At 32.2% G+C, this 18899-nt stretch overlaps 1 protein-coding gene across 3 annotated transcripts; it reads left to right on the forward strand.

The window, feature by feature from the left end:
- Window positions 1-924: 924 nt before the first annotated feature.
- On the forward strand, window positions 925-13161 carry LOC123196756 (BAG-associated GRAM protein 1-like). Of its 3 annotated transcripts, XM_044610868.1 has the most exons (19): window positions 1297-1420; window positions 2362-2412; window positions 2534-2631; window positions 2706-2734; window positions 3411-3486; window positions 4192-4320; window positions 4436-4482; window positions 6260-6383; window positions 6526-6642; window positions 7769-7798; window positions 7924-8023; window positions 8268-8374; window positions 9305-9448; window positions 9542-9646; window positions 10453-10599; window positions 10779-10832; window positions 12043-12106; window positions 12635-12696; window positions 12862-13161. In XM_044610868.1, exons 4-19 carry the CDS (start codon window positions 2718-2720, stop codon window positions 12994-12996), a joined length of 1458 nt encoding a protein of 485 aa, XP_044466803.1. In that variant the 5' UTR covers window positions 1297-1420; window positions 2362-2412; window positions 2534-2631; window positions 2706-2717; the 3' UTR covers window positions 12997-13161. The 3 variants fall into 3 exon arrangements, 2 of the variants coding, with proteins under 2 accessions (XP_044466802.1, XP_044466803.1); XR_006497734.1 differs by lacking the exons at window positions 2706-2734; window positions 12862-13161 and adding an exon at window positions 10961-11027 and having other exon boundaries at window positions 925-1420; XM_044610867.1 differs by lacking the exon at window positions 2706-2734 and having other exon boundaries at window positions 931-1420.
- The last annotated feature ends 5738 nt before the right edge of the window (window positions 13162-18899 follow it).

The following is an 18899-nucleotide window of genomic DNA, read 5'->3' on the forward strand; positions in this document are numbered from 1 at the left end:
CTTTTCAAATTTTGAGTATGAGGTGAAATGTTAATCTTTTAAACTCAGGGAAGGGAGGAGAAAATGATATTAACTTTTAAAAATTTAAGATTTATTGGTGAAATGATGATTTTATCTTTGTTTATAACTAAAAATTATAATAATAGTTAGCTCATTAATGAATATTTAAGTTTTTTATCAGCCTTGGATATGTTTTTGAAATTAAGGTAACACTTAGATGGAAAATAATCCTTTAACATTATAATAAAGCCAAAATTTCTTTAATAATTTTTTAATATTTAAAGTAAAAATAGTATTAAAATTATCTTTTATATTATATGTCATATCGTCATTAATAATAAAAAATTACTTATAAACATAATATAAATAATAAAAAATAGATTATTAGAGTAATTTTTTACTCATTCAACTAAATACAATCTAATAAGATGTTTTGATTTCAAATAGGGTAATTTATCTTTTATTATTTTATTTTAAAAAATAATTGCAGGGTAATTTACCCGGATAAATGATTAGGACTTTAACTTATGATGAGTCACTTCCAAAGAGCGTTTGCCATCAAGACATTTGACTGCTAATCAACTAAGAGCGCACCGACGGTCTATCCAAGCTTTGGTGCTTTTCGAGGTATAATTATTAGAAAAAAATTAATACCAACGTAACAAGAGCCTTTACAAATTTGTCCAAAATTTTAAATAAACATATATTATGAAATAAAAAATTATTTAAATTAAAAATAATATTATATGTATATATATTTTTATAAATAATTTATAATATAATTAAATATTATTTTATATTTAATTCAAAATTATATATTATTTATAAACCTAACTTATTAAAAAGATAATTAATTTTATTGAAAAAATAAATGTATTGATAGTGTTTCTCCATGCTTTCACTCTAAATCTCTCCTATTCCATGCAAAATTAAACGACAGTTTAGAAATTTTAAATTCCATTTACCAAAAATGCCCTCAATACCCGCCAAAACTACACCCCAGATGATAAGGTGAGTCCGTCAATTCCTCCAAAATATAAGGGTATTACCGTCACAAAGCTATCAAAATCCTCAGCAACGGTCGGAGGATCAGTTTCCCTCTGACTTCTTAGTCTTTTCAACTTCCTTCCAACTTTCTCGAGAAACAAACAGGGAAAAAACCCCCAAAAAACCCTTGTGAGAGTGTATAGCTGGAGGAGCTGAGTTCGGAATGATGGCGACAACGGAGATGATGGTGATGATTGAAACGGCGGTGGAGTTTCTGCTGCCATCGTGGTGGGAGGTGAAGGTGTCGGTCGCGGCGTCGCTGTTCGTGATCGTCGCGTATTGGTTTTTCTTGTATAAAACGGACGATTTCAGTCTTGATCGAACGTCCAGTGCCGAAAGTGCTTCGACTGTGGCCATGGATGACGAGGAAAAGGTCAATTCATGAATTTAGTCCATTTTGATTTAAAGATATGTGATAATTGTGTGATTTTGTGAGGATTATATTGAAAAGCTGTGATTTTGATCCTTTAGAAGACAAAATCATACTTGAGAAATGTTGTTTAGACCCGTAAAGTTTTAAAAATAGGCAAAAACCTCCCTTAAACAGCTGAAAACTTGTTTAAATTAACTGTTTTTTTAGGTAATTAAGCAAAAAAATTAGAGTTTATAGTGATCAGGGAGATGATAGAAATAAAGTTTTAGTTCTGTTTAGAGATACAAAATGGAAAAAGGAAATTAAAATCGAAATTGACGTACTTGCTTAGTGGAGCTTTTCAGTATTAGGTATGGTTTGTAATTCAGATAGTTCTTGGGTTGATTTTATGATAAACGGGCTTAAATGAGGAAGAATCTTTTTCTTTCTTGGGCCCTTTGGCTCAGACTCTTATTGATTTGTGTTCATTTAGCTATTGGGAGTGATGGAAATTTGATATGATATTTGATAGCTGTGACCTTTGGTTGCTGGAAAACAAAGGAAAAAAGAAAGTGGTTGAATTTTGAATGAGGTGTTTGCAACGTGGTTGAGTTATTGCTTTCTCTAGGCGTGAAACTGAAACAGTACAAATACCGTACCTCAAATTTCATGGAAAGAGAGTGAAGAATACCTGTCATGATATCAATTTGTAAAATAACAATAACTGTTCTTGCTTGAAAGTTCTGTAGTTTTCATTTTAAGGTTTGAGCCTTTCATACTTATCTTCTCATAAGATATTCTATTTTTCTTGGTTTTGCATGCCATGAGTAAGTGGCTGAAGCTTGTTAGTTTTATGAGAAGATTGGAATGTTAACTGTGTTGTAACACAGTATTGTGCATGCCACTTGCTTTATGGAGTGATTTTCCATTTCTTGACATGCAGTTCTTCACTTATTTTGTAGATAGCCAAAATAAAAGGAGATTCTTCAACCAATTCTGCATATTTAATTAAGGTAATTTTTTTTCATTTTTCTTTTATCTACTAGATGTGGTTAATTATCTTGTACATTTTTTGTTAAATACCGATGATATACCACAGAGAGTATGGATGCTAATGTGTGCTCTCTTTTTCAGTTGGAACTGTTGGCAGCTAAGAATCTTATTGGTGCAAACTTAAATGGCACATCAGATCCTTATGCTATGATCACTTGTGGTTCAGAAAAACGGTTCAGGTTATTTGATTGGTTTACCTTATAATTTCTAAATGGTTGATATTTTATAATTGATTGATTGAATTTCTCTTCAGGATTGGATCTAAATGGATACAATACTCAGGTTATATTTCTTAAATTGTGTTGCAAGCTATATGGTTACTTTTATCTTTAATCATCTATATATCATTTTAACTAGTACTGATGCAACCATTATCATCGATAATAATAAGGCACCATTATACATAGGATCACTGCCTTATGATTTAAAGCCTAAAATGATCAGGCTTTGTGACTAGACATCTAGGCCATTTGAGAATACAGTTTTGGGTCTGAGAGATATGCTTACTGTTTAGAGTTTGTAGGATGAATAGTTTGGATATCGCTTTCCATCTTGAAGATTTACTGTTTAGGTTTATGATTGGCTTTTACTTTTCATGGTTTGTCCATCAGATTGATTGAGTTTTGGGTTCATGTAAATATATTTCTATTGGGGTCCATTTGATAGACTCATGATTTCAATAGGCTGGATGAAGTAACCATCAACTGTTCTCTATAGTTTAAATGATTAAAGAGAAAATATGCTTTATAAATCTTTATAATATCAAGATATGTTCGAAGTTCTAAACTGTTGAGGTACTTCTACTGTGATCTAGTTAAGGTCCTTTTTTTACTTGTGTTTCCACTTTCTCATCCTCTCATTCTCTCTCTCTTGTGCTAAGGTTTTGGCTGGTTTGATATTGTATAGTTGAAACTTAATGTGCCTAAGCTATTTTATTTTATTTTTCTTGTTGGTGCAGTTCCATGATCCCAGGTTCAAGAAATCCTATGTGGGGAGAGGAATTCAATTTTTCTGTTGATGAGCTTCCTGTCCAGGTTACTTTAACTCACCACTGTTACTGTTCTTTTCTATCTTGCGCTATCATTGATTTGCATGAGGCTTTTAGTTGTTGAATGATAGAAGTCAATATTGCAAGTATAGTTCAAAGCTAGGCTGTTTATGTACAAGAATACTAGCTGTCAATACAACTAAACATAGGAAACTTATTCATTGTTTAAAAGATAGCTTGAGCTGAGGTGAAAATAAAGCCTGCTTCTTTCTTTTATATTGTTGGCCGATGTGTCTTCTTTATATCTTGCCTAGACGGATCATAGTTTCTCTATTTGGTTTTAGTTCTCATATACATCCATGGGGAATAAATTTTAACCTTGTTTCTGGATCAGGCAATACTATCCACTTCAGATATCTTTAAGTTTAGTAGAATCTTGGTTTTAATTCTTATTTTATGCCCAAAGGGTTTATTCTGTCAGTCTCATTCGTTGACCAGGTCGTTGGACCTACCCAAGTTTTTTAAATAATATTATTCAAACTATTTATATTATTCTTCACTAGCTAAATAATGTATCTATCAATATATTTCCTCTTGTGATGCTTCTTGTTATGATTAAATGTAATTTGCAACAAGAGATCCAGTGTTTTTAAGGGTTGAATAATGAGTCAATTAAGATATTTTTGGTGATGAACTGATATCGTAGTTGAGTTTTCTTATTGTGCTGATATTAGTTTTACTGCCATAGCAGATTACTGTGACAATATATGACTGGGATATAATTTGGAAAAGTGCTGTTCTTGGTTCAGTGACTGTAACAGTCGAAAGTGAAGGTCAATCTGGTGCAGTATGGTATACATTAGATAGCCCTTCTGGTCAGGTAATTATTGGTCCTAAATACTATTAATACTCTTAAACTATTTTTTGTTTTTTCCTCGCCTGTTTAATTCTTCGTTTATCTGGAGCTAAGTAAAAGTCTGTTGTCTGCTTGTCAGGTTTGTCTCCATATTAAAACAGTAAAACTCTCTGGAACTTCTTCCAGGTATCCTTTCTGTTTCTTTCACATATACCTACACATCAGCATTCACCATTTAGATCTCTTTGCTACAGCATTGCCCTTTCATTACGCTGAGTTCATCGTTTTCCTTTACTAATAACTACTAATTTGTACTGTGATGAATTCTCAAATTATAATTTCAGTTAATCTGTTGAGGTTAGTAATAAGGTTATAACTTCTCAAGAACTTTTATTTTATTAAAAGAAATGTGATCATATTTTCATGGTTGTTTACTTGTTTGCTTTTTTGATGGTTTTGTTTAATTCTAACCATGTATTGCCTTGCAGCAACTGAACATGTATAACAATTCTTGTTTTATTTGGTCTGATCAATTTAACATTATTGAAGACAGTTTTATTGTATCTTACACTCTCTGAATAATGGCAATCTAGACATTTCTGAGAGGGGGAAGGCTCTATTTGGATGTTTTGCCATTAGCGTTTAAAAGTGAAGGAGTAATAGCCTGTGTTGCATGTATCTTTAACTTATAAATGAACTATTACTCATTAAGCATTTCATGTGTGTGCACGTGTTTGCTGCATTATAGCATATGACTCACTGTGCTATGATTGTGTAAATTTCTTATGCCCCTTTGAGTATGCTTGGACAAAACCCAAGATTCAAGAAATTTTCATTTGATAGTTTTTAAAAACCTCTTATGAAGAATACAAAATCATTTCCTAATTTTGCTTGGAAATTAAAAGATTTTAAATTGTTTTCATTTTATATAAAAATTATTCTCAACTTCTTGTTTTCTAAGTGCTATTTGTTTTTCCTCGAATTAAATTAGTTAAAAATTAGATATTGTTACATACCTGGGATGTGCTCCACCCTGTTCTTGAGTTCCATCAACTCCAGCAGCAGTTTTCTTACTCACCCTGCAGGGTAGTCACACAACGAGCCAACACACACAAACCCACACACTTATAATGCTATTGAAGCATATGTAAACAGAAGTAATATTGCTTTGTATTGATTCATATTAACTTCAGCACAAGTTCATTGCAAAATGCACCATAAATTTCCTCTTTCTTCCCAATAGAGTAGTACAATACCCTTCTTCCTCACATCCAGCATTTGAGAGGCTTGTTCTCTCCCCTTTCCCACATAATTACTATTTTTCTGCCTAGAAACCCCTAGCGCCCTTTCCAGCTGATACATATTTCCCTTTGCAAAGTTTTTCTTCACTCTCAGCTTGCTGAGTCCCCACTTGAATATCCTGGTGTTCCAGCCTATTTGCTGCTTGGTTGTCTCCTGTTCTTTCACTGTGAGCTTGCCATATGTTATCTTCATCAAATTGCCACTTGTCTCCTTCCGTTGTTGCTTCTTCTTCATCCTAGGGGAAACATATACATGAGCTTTAACAGATATTATTCAAAATTGTTTCATAGATGCTCAAATTTTGTAAGTACGAAACTCAGTTTCCTGTTTCTTTTTACATATTCATATTTTGGATGCGGATTTTTGAAACAATATTGGATGGCAATTTAAATATTTCCCTGGTTTCCTTTGTTTCTGGACATTCAATATGGCTGAAAATGTGTTTCTGGTTATACCTTTTGTTCTTTATTCATTTTTTCTGATAGATTCCTCTTAAATTGACGTTTATTTCCTTCATGACTTCTTATAAACTAAGAATCAATATGGTTTCTTTAAGTCATTTTCCCTTCTAATGCTTATCTACTATACTGCAACTTTTGGTTAAATTCGTTGCCATCATTGTTGTTGCTTTCAAATTGTGTGACTGTTTTTTAACTGACAGGGTTATGAATGGGTACACTGGGGCTAATCCTAGAAGAAGAGCTTCTTATGATAAACAAGGGCCAACAGTGGTTCATCAGAAGCCAGGGCCTCTGCAAACAATATTTAAGCTCCTTCCGGATGAGGTGAGCTGCAGAAAATTCATGTCTTCTCACACTGTTTATCTACTGACCTTATAATTATGAAATTTTGAATCATGGATAAGAATGAATTCTAATTTTCTTGTAGTTCTGCTTAGAGAGCTGAAAAATAAAAAATCTGTTTCAGGTTGTTGAACGTAGTTACTCATGTGCACTTGAAAGGTCATTCTTGTATCATGGCCGTATGTATGTCTCTGCATGGCACATATGCTTCCACTCTAACGTCTTTTCCAAGCAAATGAAGGTTAGTAAGTCTTTCTCTTTTGTCAGCATTTGCTAAGTTCAAAAAAATTTTATCTTCTACTAATTTATTGGATGCATTGAGAATGTGCATTTTTAAGTTACTTTTCATGTTCTGTTTATAACCTTTTGGAAGAAAAGTGTAGATTTGCTTTTCTTGTGGTCAAGTTAAAACTTGATGCTTAGTTACATTTCTTGTGTATGCATGCTTCTTTATGTATGTTTATTTTGGCTTCTAAAATGCATGTTTGTCTTTGCAATGTGTTTAATCCCTAAAAACCAACTTTTGAGCATATATGATGCAATCCCATGATCTTTATGGTCACATTTTGAATTACAATTTTTTCATTTATGTATGTTTGATTTGGTGATTATGGAATTTTGGTGAAATGGTAAAATGATGCTTAAAAAATAAAGTGCTTCCAGTGTTCTTTTGACCTTCAGTCTGGGGTGTCAAAAGCGCACCAATTTGAATGTCTTGACATTTATGTTTGGCTTTGGGGAATTTATTTGGACTTATCTTGTGCACAGTTGAATCAATGTGAGCTTCTTAGGTGTTGACATATATATATTGAACAACATTAGGCATTTTACTAATTTATGCAAGGTAAGCATGAACAAGAAGGAAAAAGGTCACTAGAGTTGTTCAATTGAATGTAAAGTTATAGCATCCTGAGCCTCTGCAGAACTTAATATAATTTCTCTGATGTAATTTGCTTGTGATAAATTTTTTTTTCTGTGCCTTTTTGTACATAGTAGCTATGTAATAAGGGGGGTTGGATTTGATTTAAGTTGCTTGAGCTTGAATTCAAGTTTGGATTGAACAAGCCAAAGATTGGGCTCGTTTTCATAGACAAACTAACCTCAAGCTGGCTTGGATCAAGTATAAAGTTGAATTGATTTTTAGTCGAGTTCGAGTTTTAGCTCATCGATCTTGAGCCGATCTCAAGTTGGGCCTTGTTTGGGCTTGTCCGAATTGAATCCAGCCCTATGTGTAATAGATCACAGGTCTAAAGGCTTAGATTTCTTCTCTTTATATGAATAATATCCTGTTCATGCCACATGGTTGATGTGGATAATATCCTTACCAGAAAAATCCTTCTTTCTGACTATTTTTTTAAACATGGCAGGTGATTATACCATTGGGAGATATTGACGAGGTAGTCCCCTCCTTTTGAAGATATCTCCTTTAGATTATTTTCTTATTTGATGCCTGTTTTGATGAATGCTACAAACTGCTTATATGGACAGGTATTTTTTTTTTTTTTTTTTTTGCTTTTTGCAGATACGTAGGAGTCAGCATGCATTCATTAATCCTGCTATAACAATTATTCTTCGTATGGGTGCTGGTGGGCATGGTGTACCTCCCTTAGGGAGCCCTGATGGTTAGTAGCAATTTCATTGTTTAGAGTGGCTTCATTGCTGAGATCTCCATGAGATATTTATTTAATACTCCTTGAAATACTGTGTTTATAGGTTTTAAAAAATTTAAATATGACTGAGTAAAATGTGCATGCATGTTTGGGTCGATCAAATTCATGTAATTCCATATAGGAGCACATGATATATTTTCAGTTTAAATTGAGTTAGTGTGGTGCTTTTATATAGCCTCTTTCTTGCCATTTTCAGGTAGAGTCAGATATAAGTTTGCATCATTTTGGAACAGGAATAATGCATTGAGAGCATTGCAACGGGCAGTAAATAACTACCACACAATGTTAGAAGCTGAGAAGAAGGTCTATTCCTTGCTTCATTAATTGTGATTTCTCTAGCTTCTCTTATTATTATAATTTGCCTTGATAAGACTGTCTTGATTAACAATCACTAGGAATAAGGTGGTCATGATTTCGAAAACTTTGAAGGGATTTGAAACAATCTGTCTCATATGAGAAACAAAAATAATTAATATTGGTCAGGATGGAAATTAGCAGTTTGTTGTTTGCTCTAACAAAATTAGTCTGCTATGAACTTCCTGCACAGGGATGTACCATTTTATTGGATTTCAATACCAAATTTCTTGTCGTGTATATACAATAGGCTCAGTTTAAAGTTCTGAACTGTAAAGTAGGCCTGGATTTATAAATTTGTATTGAAAGCGATAGTGCGTTCTTTGTCGTTTGGCCACTAAAGTATTGTAGAGTTAATGGCTGTGGTTATAGCTCTGGGAATTGCTTACGAGCAAAGATCGATTTAATCTGAAAGGAATTCGAGTTTATCACAGTTCATTGTCTAATGAATCCTTTCTCTCTCTCACCTTGGAATTATATACTTGTTGAATGAATTGTTGGAAGCTCAGGCATGCATTTGGATATCTGGCTTATTTACCATGAGGGTAACTCTGGCAGATGCTTTGGTTAATTAAGGGCCATAGTATGATGATATTACATGTTGGATTTCTCCCCCTGTTGAAATTCAAGCCTTGCTTCTGATCTCTGGTGTTATAACATATTCAACTATCATAAATTAATTTCTTGAAATTAATTCTTATTTAATAAGTGGAGAATAAATTTGCTGAAAATTTTCTTGGCTGCTATGACATAATCATCTATCATAATTGAACTAGGATAAGTTCCAGGGATCTCAGATATATATCATGTTGAACTTTTTCTCTGAATTTTTTTATTATACCAAGAAATTTTTATCTATGTTTCTTACTGCTTTTATAGGAGAGGGCAGAATCAGCACTGCGGGCACATAGTAGTTCTATCAGAAGTAGTATTAGGGAGCCTAAGGTTTCTCAAGATAATGTGTGCAAACCTGAAAAGATTCAAGCATTTGTCAAAGAAGAGGCTCTTGTTGGTATACACAATGTATGAATCTTCTTTTTTACCATTTTCATTTCAAAATTCATGAGATCAAACATTATGCTATTATCATTATCTTACCGTTAATCTATCTTGCAGAGTGTTTTACCTTGCACAGCTGAACAGTTCTTTACTCTAATTTTAAGTGATGATTCTAGTTTCACAAAAGAGTATCGCTCACAGCGGAAGGATACTAATCTTAATGTAAGTCCAAGGTCTTCAATGAGAAATACTAATTCTAAAATGATACTATTATTTTTATTAATCTGTCTTTTGGCCAATTTAGTTTACTCCAGACCAACCAGGAAATAGATGAAGAAATTAAAGAAGAAAAACAAAGTAGGGAATCTTGGAATTCATGACTTTAGGAATTTTTATGATAATTTATGATGCTTATTGTGAGCTTAAGAGGAAAAAGGATTAAAAGAATATCTTAATATTATTGCATCATGATTTATATTAATCTTTTACATCCCCCATCTCTGTACTAACCGATTAACTGGATATTAGAAGAAAAATAAAACCACACGTGAAAGAATCAATAGGGCTTGTGAAACCTTGAAGTTTAACTTGACATGTAAGTGACTAACAATAGTATTGAAGCTATAAGTCACTCTTTCTTGTGGAAGGTGTGTGAATCTAAGAAAACTATGCAAAATGCAACATAATCAATGCAAAGGGTTACTTAAACACATAACCACTTGATCATCTAGGCTTTAATATAATGTTAAATGACCACTTCCCAGAAACTCAACTCTATGGGTTATCTGCTTAATAATGATAAAAATAGTCATTGTGGGTAAAGGCTATCCATTCCTTTCTGTCCAAACAAAGTTTTAGAGATTGGTTAAGCTTTGGAAGTGAAGCCTTCTGTATGATCATACCAATTCTTTGAGGTCTGCCCAGATTATTGAGGGCAGGGCCATGAACTTACCTATCAAGGCTTTATATTAATTGTTGGTTGATATGATCTGAACAATATTTGTTTATTATTTTTTTCCTATTTCCAGATTGGACAGTGGCATGCGGCAGATGAATATGATGGTCAAGTAAGAGAGATAACATATAGATGTCTCTGTACCAATCCCATGTGTCCCCCGGACACAGGCATGACAGAGTACCAGCATGCAGTTCTATCACCAGATAAGAAAACACTTGTGAGACCATGTCTCATTTTTCTTTTATGTTCACATCAAGAAAACAGTCATTCTTGTTGCCTCTTAATTAATTTCTATAATGCTCAGAATTGTCTGTCTTTTTATTGCTGTCTTTTGACATCAAATGCTTGCTTATTACAAACCATAATTTTTCAATTAAAATTCTGATCCTTATTCAGGTTTTTGAGACGGTACAACAGGCACATGATGTTCCATTTGGATCTTACTTTGAGGTATGAAATTGGTTTTGGTTGACACACTTTTTCTTAGAAATTTCTCATTGGACATCAGTTTTAAACTTAAATACCTTTGACATATTCATATGCTTTACAAGACCTTCACTAGCTAGTCTCATAGGCAGATCTGAGTTTTCTCGTTCCAGTGCCGAGCATTATTCTACCATCGCTCAAGCCAGAGATTTATTTCAGGTTCTCCATTTCATATGCCTAATATTTCTGACCCCCATCTAAACTATCATACCTGTGACTGCTGTTTGACACCTGATTTCTACTGAGCTATATTGTGCTTTGAGAACTTGCAATTAGTGTTACTTTCTGTTTCTGGGTAACATTGAAGCAAATGAATCACAAGTCTCTGGCATTGGTGGTTGATGCAACTTTATAAAACCCAGATGATGAGCCCTAAACTAGTCACTAGTTTAGGGCAGAAATGAGTCTTTGGAAAAGTTACAATTGATGTCGAAAATGAGTCAAATGATAAGATTGATGTTGAAAGTGATGAGATTGATGCCGTCAATGATGAGATCGATGTCATAAATGGTGGGATTGACACTGGAAAGGAATCAAATGGTGAGATTGATGTCGGGAGGAGATGAAAATGATGACTTTGCCGCTGGAAGGAGCTTCCAGTGAGCAGATCAACAGCGGAGTGAAAAACGGAAGAGATTAGTGTGCAGTACGCTAGGAGTTTTCGGCCTTGGTTTTCATGCACTTAGGGGAAAATTTTTCTTCTGTCCCTGCACAAAATAAAAATGACGAAATCACCCTTGAATACATATTTGTTTAACCCCTAAACAAAACAAAAGATACAATATCACCCTTAAATAGTTTACTGGTCTGACTGTCAGTTGACTTGGATTGGCCCCTTCATCGAGTCAATGTGTTGACCTGCTATTCCTGCACCAGAACACAACACCTCAGGCATCACACTTTAGGCTGATCTAAATTCAGTATTATACCTTAGTCTAGAAGAATTTTAAAGTGATCTTTTTAAAAGTAGTTGCTTTCTACCCATATCATTTGATGCAGCACTTAATTTTTCAGTTTAGATGGCAAGTTTTCAAATTTGGTTATACGTCTCTGCTTTTATGGTGTTCTAGTACATGAGGAGCATTTATTTCTTTTTTTTAATTCTTATTTCTTATATCTAATGTCATCTTAAATTTTACCTCACTAGTGACATCCAATTATTCTGTGATATCAGATTCACTGTCGGTGGTGTCTAGAGACCAATATTGAAAGCACATGTGCCTTGGATATTAAAGTGGGTAAGTTCGAATCAGCCTCTAGGCTTCATCTTCTCAATTTTATTTCTACTAAATCTGCAATTCTCTAGAACTTCTGGAAGACACATTGATAGCCATTATTACAATATATTTAAAATGATTGTATGATCTCATTCATTGGTGTCAAATTTGGGATAGGAGGAAAGATGTTGATTGATTCATGTTGCTCGTTGATGGGGAATATAGTTTTGGATCATGTTTTACCAAATTGTTTTGGTGCCAGTTGATATACTTCATTTACGCATAATACCATATTTTTATTATAATTCATCTTAAAGACTAATATGAATCTTGGGATACCCATGTCTTAAAGACTAACTATTAAGATTGGTAAACCTAAAACAATATAAATCTCATACCAAAAGTGTATACTTTCCGATGTAGGATCTATATCTTATACATTGTACTTGAGATCCTAACAAAGACACTCTTCTTTGCATAGAGTATTTCCATGAATTTACATTGTTGTTTTTTATTGAGGATGATAAGTGATTTTTGCCATATCTACAGGTGCACATTTTAAGAAATGGTGTGTGATGCAGTCCAAAATCAAGTCAGGGGCTGTTAGTGAGGTTGGTGTTTCCTGTATTCAATCATTTTCTTTCTTTTAAGCGTTCGTTTCACTGCAAAGATGAATTTAATTCTTTTAATATACTGACAAATCCTTTAATTAGTTTCAAATGGAAAACAAAAAAAAAGTTAAAACATTCATCTTAACGTTTATGGTCACCTTGTAGAACAAGAAAGAGTTGGAGATGATGGTAGATATGGCTGGTTCATATGTCAAGTCATGCACTTCCGGGGGTGAGACAAGCAAGTCATTGCCATCACCATCGCCGTTGCCCTCTTCCTCTGTAACACAAGATTTGTAAATAATATTGTTCTCATATTTTTTCGGTTCAGTGTTGTACTGTTCTCTTGCAACTGCCCTTGATCTCTCTGTGCTTCATTTCGCCTTTTTCTCTGCTTAGAAATAGTGTGATGTAGATTTTGATAGTTAAAGAATATATATGATCAAATTTGAGCTGTTGTACACATTTATGCGTAGTTGTCGGCATTCTGACTTGTTATGCTGGAAAATTATTCTGTTGGGATGTTTGGTTTAGAATTTTCTGAACTGATATGATATTAGGGTGTGAAGACTCTTTAATTTCCTGAAGTCTTCTGTTTGTGGGAGATTCTTTGTTCCATCAACTTGATACCAGATATTAAGTATTAAATACAGAAAGGTTGATAGTATGGTCATGAGCATGGTTATTAGTATTGTTAGATAAGAAACACATATTGTATAATACGATAGAAGTAAAAAAATATATTAATATTATTAGTGAGTAAAAAATTGGAATGATAAGTGGGCATATCATACTCTATGTATCGGCCTGGATTGGTTGTTTTACTTATCCACCAGTTTGGAATAGTTATATGATAAAATTGTGTTTGAAACATTTTAGATTTTTTCTGGTGTTTTGTGTATTTTTAAAATGATAAAATAATGATTGAAAATTTTTATTATGTTATTATTATTATTATTATTTTTAAAGCGTATATCTTATAATATGATTATGTAATTTAAAAAATTTAGATTTTTGATATATAATATGGTATATAATTTAATTACTAAGATTGACTATTTAGTATAATTTAATCAAATCATGTAAGGTTTGATGAAATATCATATTTTCATCTCTCAAGTTTGAAAACACTAATTTTTCTCCCATTTAGTGACTGTATAAACAATGGATATTAATGAGAAAACATGAAATAACTTATCATAATATTAAATTTTATGATGATATATTAATTTGTTTACACTAATATTTGATAATAAAAAAAAATGCCTTGTGACATAAAATCAATAATGAATTAGTAGATGGCTAATAATGCAAAAAATCATCTTAAGCATGGAACTTAAAATACAAAATTCTAACGTATCTAGGGGAATTATGCAAGAAATTTTCCCTTTCTAATGTTAACTAGACCAACTTTAAGTTTGGTTCGGTTAACATTAAAAAGGGGTTTACTTGTTAACTCGATCAAAATCAATAAATTGGATAAATTGATCAAAATCGATAGAATTAGATTTAAGCAAAATTTAGGTTTTTTTAAAAAATTTAATTATTTTTGAGTAATTTAATTAATTTAGATTAGACTGGATGAATTTTTAAAAGTCTACAAGAAAAACATAAATTTAAAAATAAAATGAAAAAAGAAAAAAAATGTATCTCATACCTATTGAAATATCTTCTGTAAATAATAACTTACAAAAATTTTTTATATTATTATAAGGTAGAAACATTTTTTTATCTAATTGTTTCATTAAAAACAGATAAATAATTATTATTTATTAAAAATGATATATTTTAATTACTATAGAGTTGAGTATACTAATTAATTTTATTATTTTTAAATTTTTAAATAAAATTTATCTATTGATTTGATATTATTTAAAAGTTTTATTATAATTTTATAATAAATTAAATCGGTTGGTATTCAATGTAACCATAAATTAATAAAATAATTAATTCAATTTTAAAAGGCCAAACGACTATTTCCCACCCAAGGTTTAGCGTTTTCTCAAATGTCCCCTCTTTAACTATGGAAACACCAAACACCCACCCATAACCAGTTAGATTTAACCAAACCCTAACGCCTAAAAATTTTATCTCATTTTGTCCCCCTAAACTTTAAAAACTAAAATTTTCCCCCAGCCTAAGTTTTAAAAAATCACAATTTCACCCTAGGGTTTGGTTTTGAAATCTCCGACGACCGTTCTGACTCTGTTGCCGACGGTCTCTCCCTCCCGAAGCAGCCTCTCCTTCCGGCGAATGCTTTCCTCCCATTTGGAGGCTCGATCGGCGTCGAAAACGGGAAGAGGGACGAAGAACTTCGTTGGGGAAGACGAAGTTCTTCGTCTCCCCAGACGAAGACGAAGCCGTAAAGAAAAGTTTGGCCATCTCTCTAGGCCACAAAATCGTCTTGATTCTTTTAGATCGGATGAATTTGTTAAAATAAATATTATTTTATTTATTATTAAATAAAACAAGGTTATTTGATCATACTGTATCAGAATTTATGTTAATTAACTTTTTTACATTGCAAATCCTTACGGGAAAAATGCTAATCAAAATATTATTATTGCTTACTTTGTTTGATCGGCCAACACTTTAAGAATATTTTGAATTGCGATCCCAAATTAATGGTGTTATATATTATCATTGCATGCATATATTTTCTATAAAATAAAATTATATACACTAATAAAAAAACATAAATTATTTGAAATTTTATTTTGGTTTATATTTTTTAATAAATTAAAATTATTTTTTCTAGGTAAATTTGGGTTCACATTTTGATATAAGTGGTTTGATATAAAACAAATGTCAAAATGAGTTGTGACGCAGTTCACACAAACAATAAAATGTTTATCTCCTTCAACAAATATAGAACAATAATGCAAAAGTAATTCTTATGAGTTTTGATAAATGAATGATATAAAATCCTAGCAATTCTTTTTTTTTTCCTCAGTGTTATATTGTTCAGCAACTCAAATGAACTAGTCATTTTGAATTAGAGTCAAGGTCAAGTTGACATTTTTTCAAATTTGACTCGACTCACATATGCTCCTAATTATAATTTGTGTTATTATTTAAATTTACTTACAAAAATTTTGGACTCAACAATATATAGTAGATGATGATATTAATAGGTACAAACAACAATATATCATTATGTGATAAAATATTACTTCATATTTAATTCAAAATTTTTAATCATATAATACTATGTCAATAAGTTGAAAATGGAGGAATACATATTCATGATTGAATATAGAGGAGAGCTTTTTGGTTATGTAGGTTATGTAGGTATTCACATAAAGGTGGCAAAGGGGTTGGATAAGCTTGAGACCACACCTTAGCCCCCTGTTTTTAGCCGATCCGCAAGTGCACAACTTACAACTATAGTAGATTGTGCCAAACCCATGGTTGTCCAAGTCGTGCTGCGGGCTTAGACTTCAAGCTCGCAAGTTGGCCTAACATGACCTACAACTAAGTAAATGTTTAAAAATTTCCTTATTAATTTTAATTTGGTTTATATAGATGCAAAACGGCTTTTGCACTCGCAAAAGCTATTGACTTGGCCAAAAAGTAACTTAACATCTTGATTGAGAATTATTTTATTTTTATTCAAAATCATTTAATCATATAATAATATATATTAATTTGACAATGAATTGTAATTGTGGCTAGGGTTGACTATCATGATTTGAACTTTTCAAAATCATATATATATATATATATATATATATATAATTAAATGAATTATAATTTTATAAAACATAATATAAATATGTAAAATAAATATAAAATATATTTTAAAAAATGATAAAATAAATATAAAAAAATAGAAGTTGTATATCTAATTCTTTATTGAAAATTTTTGTTAAATATAATATATATATATATATATTAAAGAAATATAATTTACGTTTTGGTTTAATTTAAAAATTATTAAAAGATATCTCATTCTAAAAAAATTAGTTTAAAAAACTTTTGAGCTAAATTAAACCTTTTTATAAACTAAATTAAATCAAATTGTAATTAAAAAATAGTTTAAAAATTTTTTAATTCAAATTAAATAATTTTATAAATTGAACGAAATTAATCTATAATTTTTAAATATTTTAATTTAATTTTATAATCTGAAGGGAAATTATTAAAAATAGACAAAATTAAAGGGGTCAAAGCGAAATTGCCCAAAAAATTTAGATTCAAGCAAAAATGCCCATGTTTTGTGAAATGACGAAACTACCCCCATATATAAACTTAACAAATTATCACTGTACAACGGAGAGAAAATTCCAAAGTTTTCCACCTCCCACGGCAATCCCACGGCGAACGTCATTTCCGTCGATTTTCTTTCGTTCCGGCAACCGAAAATGACAAATAAGGTTAGTATATCTCTCGTAATCTTCTTTGGATCAAGTTATTACTATTATTACTGAGATTTGATTGAGAATTTTAGGTTTGAAATTTTAGGGTTTACGGGTTGAATAATGCTTAAAATGTTTCGATTTTTGGTTGTTTTCGTTGAATTAATTGAGGGGTTTTATGTTATACAATGTGTAGATTTGATTTATGTGAAAATCGGAGGTCGAAAAGACCAAAAATTGGCCGAAAATGCTGCCGAATGGATCGGCTGTCTTGCCGTAGAAACGAAGTTTCCCACGGCAAGAGATTTCTCCCACGGCAGCTAAATGGACAATGGGTTTTTTTTGGGGGGGGGGGGGGGGGGGGGGGGGAGGGGGGGAGGGGTGAAATGGCTTTTTTAAAACATTGGGTTTTCGGGGAAATATTTAGCCCACGTCGGGTTTTTATGATATTTCGCACGTTGTCGTGGGAAAAACGTAATTACGAAACTGCCCCCCTTTATAAGCACAACAAAATTTCATTTCCTCCCACGGCAAGTTTGCGTTTTCACTGTGCATTTCCACGAAAATTCCAAAACCATTCCACCTCCCACGACAATCCCACGGCGAACACCATTTCCGTCGATTTTGAAGCTTCCCGGCAACCGCAAATGGCAAAGAAGGTTAGTATATCTCCCGTAATCTTGTTTGGATCAAGTTATTGCTGAAATAATTGAGATTTGATTGAGAATTTTGGTTTTGAAATTTTAGGGTTTACGGTTTGAATAATGCTTAAAATCTTTCTATTTTTGGTTGTTTTGGTTGAATTGATTGAGGGCTTTGATGTTATACAATGTCTAGCTTTGATGTATGTGAAAATCGGAGGTCGAAACGACCAAAATTGGGTCGAAAATGGCTGCCAAATGAATCGACAGTCTGCCGTGGGAACGGCGTTTCCCACGGCAGCACGAGTTTTCCCACGGTAGCGAATTTTCCTGGTTTAGTTGGGGGGTGAAGTGGGTTTTTTAAAACCTTGGGGAGTCGGATGAGATTCGTTATAGCACAGGGGGTTTTATGGAAATTTGTCATGTAACAATGGACTTTTTTTATTAAAGAATTTTCATGAGGCGTTAAATTGAGAATTTTCTTATCTACGGTTTCTGATCGTGTAGTTTTCGAATTTTATATCTATTTTTTCTGTTTTAGGTTTTTCTATATCTATTTTTCAAATTTCAAATTCGAGTTTTCGAATTTTGGTGCTTTTTGACACAACTTACGATGTAACGACGTAATTTCAACTTAATGTTTTGATTTTTTCGTTTATAGGATATATTGATTCGTTTTTTCCAATTTTTCAAATGATTTTTCAGTTAGCGACATTCATAGGTATTTCAACGTATAGAATTCGAATTTTAGTCTCATTTTTTCGAATTTCACCATTTTAGGATATATCGATTCGTATTTTCACGATCTCCGAACGATTTCCCGAGTATCATCACTTTTAGGTATTTCAACGTATAGAATTCGAATTTCAGTTTCGTTTTTTCGAATTTCACCATTTTAGGATATATCGATTCGTATTTTCAAGATTTTCGAACCATTTTCTGAGTATCGTCACTTTAAGGTATTTCAACGTATAGAATTCGAAATTCAGTTCCGTTTTTTCGAATTTCACCATTTTAGGGTATATCGATTCATATTTTCAAGATCTCCGAACGATTTTCCGAATATCGTCACTTTTAGGTATTTCAACGTGTATAATTCGAATTTTAGTTCCGTTTTTTCAAATTTCACCATTTTAGGATATATCGATTCGTATTTTCAAGATTTCTGAACGATTTTCTGAGTATCATCACTTTAATCTATTTC

This window comes from Mangifera indica, chromosome 14 (genome assembly GCF_011075055.1).
Source record: "Mangifera indica cultivar Alphonso chromosome 14, CATAS_Mindica_2.1, whole genome shotgun sequence".
Taxonomy (NCBI): Eukaryota; Viridiplantae; Streptophyta; class Magnoliopsida; order Sapindales; family Anacardiaceae; genus Mangifera; species Mangifera indica.